The following is a 7,133-nucleotide window of genomic DNA, read 5'->3' as shown; positions in this document are numbered from 1 at the left end:
TCTCAGACTGTGAGAAACATGATTCTGTGGTCTGATGGAACCAAGATTGAACTGTTTGGCTTGATTTCAAATTGTTTGGAGATCTTTTAAAATCCCTTCCCAGACTCGTAGGTATCTATAACCTTCTTTCTGAAGGCCTCAGAGAGCTCTTTTGATCTAGGCATGGTGACGCCGCACAATTCAACAACAAAGAGCAAACCAAACGAAATGTCGGAGGTTTAAATAAGACAGGTTCCTCCAAGATCCTCTCCAACGATGTTCTAATCATTTGCACCTGAGCTAGTGCACCTGATTCTAATTTTATTTATTTGAAGTAGTGATAAATGTTGGGGTGTACTTACTTTATCCACATGCGAAATTTGCATTTATGTTTATTTAAATTACACAATGGACTACAAAATGTAAATGTTTCATGATATTTGTTATATTATATCACTTTTATCTATCAATATTGTTGAAATGAAGATCAAATAGCTGTATGTTGAAATATGTTGAAAAAGTCAAAACTTTACATGGGGTGTACTTACTTGTATGAGGCTAGGTGCACTGTGATTAGCTCCTGGCAAGATTATCATATAGGCTTATTAAAAGGTGATATTCAAAATCTGATTTAATATGTTTACAGTCGGAACTTTTGGCCTAAATAATTATGTCGAAATCTAGATTGGAATTGGAAAGCAATTCAGAATTATTTTTTTTAAACCTGATATTGTAGCGGTTACCTTATTCGCATGTGGCGGTTACCTTTACCTTAGTTGCATGTCCTTATTTGGTAATAATCCACGTGCACGGGCCTGTGGGACTTTTGGTTGTGTGGTCGTGACGCACGCGCGGCTGTTGGAGCCACGCCCTCCAAAGAGGGTTTTTGGTTTTATATAAGCCGTTACGACTTCCGTTCGCTAGCAGTTGCTGGAGATTTCTGTACAATAAACAAGCTTTGTACCCAACGAAATGGCCTCTTCTTCTCGCCTTTGGCAACTCCTAAATTGGTGACCTCGGCCGCCCCCGAACGTATTCGGGGGCTGCAAATGAACACGGCAGTATTTCGACCGCAATTTCTTCCTCAAGACCTAAACTCGAACTGCTGGAGTTTTAGCAACGACGAGCGGCCATGTGGTTCGCGCACCGCACTCGGTTCCTCCTCTACGACTAGAGGGGCGAGCCTGCTCCGGGACCCTCTGAAGGAACGCCGTTACGAGGCGTTGGCGGCATGGCTACTTCGTCGCCTTCGCGCGCACTGCTGCTCGTACCCTCCGCACACACAGGCCGAGTACTGCTGCTCGTAACCTTCGCGCACACAGGCCGAGCACTGCTGCTCGTAACCTCCGCGCACACAGGCCGAGCACTGCTGCTCGTAACCTCCGCGCACACAGGCCGAGCACTGCTGCTCGTAACCTTCGCGCACACAGGCCGAGCACTGCTGCTCGTAACCTTCGCGCACTGGAGCCTCATTACCTTCGTGCGCACTGGAGCCGCGTTACCTTCGCGTGCACTGGAGCCTCGTTACCTTCGCGCGCACTAGAGCCTCGTTACCTTCATGCGCGCTGGAGCCTCGTTACCTTCGCGTGCGCTGGAGCCTCGTTACCTTCGCGCGCACTGCTGCTTGCCGCTCCCGCAACTCCTACTGCTGCAACTACAACTGCTACCGCTGCTCGCCACTCGCGCAACTACGACTCCTACTCTACATCCTCGGGAGGCCCGCGAGGTACCTCGGCAGCCTCCCCCGAGGCCTTGACCAGCCCCTCGGTCGACTCAACCCCACGGCGGCCTTTTTTCACGCGTATCGAGGCCGAGCACAGCTCGCGCCTTCTCGGCAACCGCCGAGCGCGCCTGCGAACTACAAGCCAGCGTTCTGTGCCTATACACCGCCCGTGCTAATCTTCATCCTGATGAAGCAGCACTTAAACGGAAGGAAGAAATCCCACCTAACTTTTTCACCCGTTCATGTTTAGAATCTCATTTCCACCTGTTCCCGTTTCTCATTCCATTATTGCAAATAATTCATTAGATATAATCCATAACTTTGTGTGTATAATCCTTTGTATTTGTTGAGATTTTACATTTTGTGTCAACTTTTGTTGCTCTCCTGAACGTCATTGTCTGTTCTGTGTTCTTGCTCTTCCACGAGCCTTGATGATATTTAAAAAATTAAAAATCCAGTATTCTTTTATTATGCATCTCTAAATTCATATTTCTTGCTTATTAGTAATGTTGTGCCACAAGTGCGTAAGATCGCCTTCCATGTAGCGACTGTTATTGATACGGGTCCCAACTTAGTGTTTCTAAGCATGTCCGCACATTACGACATCTTCTTTCACTGGCAATGTATTTTGCTCCCAAAAATGTTCTGCATCTTCACCCGATTATCTACCGGTGGAAAGGTAATCATCGATTTACTTGGTTGAAAAAAAACGTTGGCATGGTTCCGTATTCAGTTTGAATGCACGTGAATATGAGTGGGGAAGACGGGGGCAGAGGGGGTTGAGGGATAAGGAGGGGACTGGGCGAGAGAGAGGGGAGTGGGGGAGAGAGAGTAGGGGAGGGAATGGGGGAGCTAGAAAGAGTGGGGGATGGGGGATGGAGGAGAGAGGGGAGGGTGATTCCATGCTAGCTCTTCTTGTGTGTGTGTGTGTGTGTGTATATATATATATATATATATATATAATCTATCTATCTATCTATCTATCTATCTATCTATATATATATATATATATATATATATATATATATACATATATATATATATATATATATATATATATATATATATATATATATATATATATATATATATATATATATATATATATATATATATATATATATATATATACAGACTTGGCATTTAATATGGAATTTTTTTTTGTGGGGGTGAACTTACTTTTCAAGATGCCTTAGAACCAAAAGTTCATTGGAATTATGTTGAAATTATTCTAGATTTTGTTAATGTGACCTTTAAAAGAAACAAAAACCACATTTGACATTTCGAAACAAATAAATTGATCCTTGAAAGTGATGTAAACTGATATCGAACTCAATTCATGGACAGTACTGTGTTAAACTTCTGTACGTTTTCCAGAAGTATCTCTTTATTTTGCACATTAGCCAAATTTTTTTTAACAAAAACAAAGGCTAAATTACGCCTGGGATTATGGACAGTAAAATTACAGTTCAGTACTTCGCGTAACCCCCACGAGCATTCAGGAGAGCACGTACACGTTGAGGTATGCTGTTCACGAGATTTGCCAAGGTTTGGACAGTAATCGCTTGCCATGCAGTGACAATAGCCTGCTGCAATTCACGCACAGAGGTCGGCTGCTGGTCCAAGTGGTCGATTTGACGCGTTAATTCTGCCCATAAGTTCTCTATCGGATTCATATCCGGGGACATGGCAGGCCACTCCATATGCTCTTCACCACGGTCTTCAAGAAAGTGCTGGATCATGCGAGCATGATCAGGCCGTGCATTGTCATCTCGGTAGACAAAGTTTCCTCGAAAGGCTGCATGAGCAAATGGAAGCAATGTTTCTTCCAGAATGACCCTGCACCTGAACTGGTTCAGGTTTCCATTCAGAACAACCAGGTCAGTTTTGCCCCCTGCATGAAAAGCAGCCCAAACGGTCACCCGACCACCTCCAGCTTGGACTCTTGGCACTATACAATCTTCGTTGTAGGCTTCATGCACTTGTCTGCGCACTCGGACACGGCCATCTTGACGATAGACCAGAAATCTAGACTCGTCACTGAAGATCACGTGATTCCAGTGTCCTGACTGCCATTGACGGTGCTCTCTGGCCCACTGCAATCGGCGCTGGCGGTGTTGTCTGGTCAGGCGTGGTTTTCTCAGGGGACGCCTGGCACGATAGCCTGCTTGAACCAGTCGTTGATTGACTAGCCTTCTGGATACAGGCACATTTGTCAGTTGCTGCCACTCAGCCCTAAGCCGATTAGCTGACTTGGTACGGCCATTGCGGACTAACCGGTGCAGCTGGCGATCATCCCTCCTTGTGGTTCTGCGGGGATGTCCTGGCCTCGGTATTGGAGTAGTGACACCCCTCTGAGCATTTCGTTTCAGGATCTTTGACACCTGACCTTGAGTGATGCCATACTGCAGAGCAATAGCATGCTGTTTCATGCCGTAATTTCCTAAAGCCACCACTCCATGACAAACAGCATTGTCGAGTTGACGGACCATCTCCAGAGGAAGCAGCAATAACTTTTGGAGACGTGCAGGAGTTGTTTTCCACTAATACAGAACGCAACAACCCTTGTATACCCGACTGTGAAGCCAATCATCAAATGCACCTGTCCGTACATTTTGCCACACCACCTGTGATATAATCCTGTTGTTGACTTCTTGCTGCAACAGACAATCAGTGACATGGTTCTTTTAACAAATAAATCACCAAAGTGTAAAAGAAACTCACCAGATTGATATACTGAGTTAAGAAAGTAAACCCAAGTCAAGAAAAAAAAAATCCATATTAAATGCCAAGTCTGTATATGTACCAGTGGGATCGGCTTGCCATGTTTGCCTTGGGTTTGACATTTGCATGTTTGAGCCGACAGAAATTGGAGGAAAATTTCACACACATTTGCTCCTTAATGGTGCATTTTTCATACACGTATGCAAAGGGAAAAATTAAATTATGATGACATGGAGTAATAGTTCTCAGTTTACAAGATTTGAGTTTAATTTCCCTTTCATTTACAAACCATGTACCATTTCAGGTGATGAAGTTTTTATTCACAGGTTAAACAGTGGAGTTTTCCTTGTTTATTCATATTTGTTTGTCTGGCATGTTTTTACCTGCAGATAAGTGAAGAGGCTGTGCAAGATGTGAACGAGAGATTTGTACAAGCAAAAGACGAGGCAAAATCTTTCATAGACATTGGAAATGAATTTCCTAGCAAATCCAAATTAATTGATCTTCTTGAAGAAACCACCTCTAAGTTGGACACCGTGGAACGAATGAGGGATGACTACGGGAAAAAGTATATCTTCTTGATGAAAAAGTCTAAGTTTAAGCTAGATTGGTAGAATGCTGTAATCACATTTTCAATTAAATTTGTTTTGCCGGACGTTAAAAGCAGTACTTTGGGATAGTCAATTGCACTTTTGATAGTCAATCACTTCCGTTTCCGGTCTTGCTGGCGAGGGTTCGTTTATTCGCAGCTCTACACGCTCTCCATCGAAATCGAAGTTAAGTAATTGTTCCCATTTGTATTTTCGTTATAACTGTATTTATTTTATGGTGTATGTACGTATATTGTCCCGACGAAGATTTTCGGTGCAAATCTTTCATACCTGTCTTGAAAATCGTGTTAATTCGTGTCGTGTCTTGAGGCCTTGTACAGTGTACACTGTACAACCTTGAGGCTTTGTTTTTCTCTCAGCGGTCTGGCGTTTATGATCCAATAACTTTCGTTCTCTGTTTTCCCAGTCTTTTCACCCCATAGCCTACTTCCTTATGTAAATCTCAACTCAAAAAAACCAAAAAAATAGACATTACCTTCTCTGTGCTCATTCGTTTATTCGTTTGTTCGTTCTTCTACCACGTGTTTCTCCCCCATTTCCCCAGATAGATTGTCAAATTTCAACTCGTTATTTTATCGTCCATGTGATATTGTTTGATTATAGTTAGTTTTGGTTTGAATTTCCTGCAACTCGTAATTAATTAATGGTGTTCTGCTCCTCGTGTGTGGCCTTGTAGTTGTACCCCCGTCGGTGTTTTGTTAACTTAAGCGTGTTTTGCTTGGCTCTTAGTTTTTTCCCTTCTACCCTGAACATAATACTCTGTCTAACGTTCAAAATCCCCACCCCCCCCCCCCCCCCAAAAAAAATAAATAATAATTTTGTTTATTTTCCTTTCTCCACGTGTACTGTTGTCTCATCCTGTATTTTCTGTCCAGGTGTGCTGTTTGCCCCGCCCCCATTATCTCCTTGCCATCCACCGTTTGCCCTGTTCACGTGACTCGTGGTGGTCCCTCTCGGCTCTCCCCCCGTTGGTATTTTGTGCATATAAGATTGTTCACAGTTCTGTTTAAATATTATTTAAAAATGTTTAGCCTTTCCCCTTCTGTGTTTTATTCAGTGGTATATTACAACACGCTGTTTTTCTTCCTATTTAAAAGGCTTTTCTCAATTTCCTCTCCAACTCATTCCACTTCAAAAAAAAGAAATTAAATATCTTATACGTCTCCCTCACTACATGGTCTAAATTCACATTCATTCCATCCCTCCTCCATCGTTCTGATTCGGATTGCTAACTTGAAAATCACAACAAACCCAATTTGTTATCAATGTTCGTCTTTCATTAATCATCCACTTTCTAAACTCCCCTCTTGCCCCTCCCATCCAAATCCCCCCCCTTGCACCTACAATCCTAAACTCCCCCCTTGCCCTTCCCCTCCTAAACTCCCCACTTGCCCCTCCCCTCCAAACCCCCCCTTGCCCCTCCACTCCTGAACTCCCCCCTTGCCCTTCCCCTCCTAAACTCCCCCCTTGCCCCTCCCCTCCAAATCCCCCCCCTTGCCCCTACACTCCTAAACTCCCCCCTTGCCCCTCCACTTCTAAACTTCCCCCTTGCCCCTTCCCTCCAAAACTCCCCCCTTGCGCCTCCCCTCCTAAACTCCCCCCTCACTCCTCCCCTTCAAAACTCCCCCCCAACCCCTCCCATTCAATTCTCCCCCCATACCATTCCTCTCCAATTTTCCCTCCTCCCCCCTCCTCCTCCAAGCTGCCTCCTCCCCACTTCGTCTCCCTTCTATCTCATACCTCCACCCCCCCAAACCTTCTACTTTCTTCTGCCCCCCCTCAAACAACCCCTCACTGTGCCTCATCCCTTCACCATCAAACCTTTCATCCTCCTCATCCTTCCCTTTCTTGGAACTCTTCTGCAATATCTGACACACTATCAACTGCTCTCCCTACCTCCCCCTCTCATCCTTCATCTTACCCTACTCCTCCCCTCCCCTGTCCTGTACCCAATGCTCCCCCTCTCTCTTCATTAACGGTATGGACCTCAAACATCCGGGGCCTTCGCTCAAACCTGACTGATCTCTCCATACAGGTTGCTTCTGACAATCCAGACTTGATCTGCTTAACAGAGACTTTCCTCCTTCAAGATGTCT

The 7,133-nt window shown here is 44.6% G+C and overlaps 1 protein-coding gene across 1 annotated transcript in view; it reads left to right on the top strand.

Moving 5' to 3' along the window:
* Nucleotides 1–7,133, top strand: part of LOC137431436 (periplakin-like) — a 116,473-nt gene that overhangs the window by 83,446 nt on the left and 25,894 nt on the right. Inside the window, exon 15 of the mRNA XM_068122758.2 lies at nucleotides 4,816–4,994. Coding sequence (XP_067978859.2) covers nucleotides 4,816–4,994 — 179 coding nt within the window. The remainder of the gene's footprint in view (nucleotides 1–4,815; nucleotides 4,995–7,133) is intronic.

The sequence above is a fragment of the Myxine glutinosa genome, chromosome 1 (assembly GCF_964187855.1).
Source record: "Myxine glutinosa chromosome 1, kmMyxGlut1.1, whole genome shotgun sequence".
Lineage (NCBI taxonomy): Eukaryota > Metazoa > Chordata > Myxini > Myxiniformes > Myxinidae > Myxine > Myxine glutinosa.
Note: the sequence above shows the minus strand (reverse complement) of the source record. Positions and strands in the feature narration are given on the sequence as shown.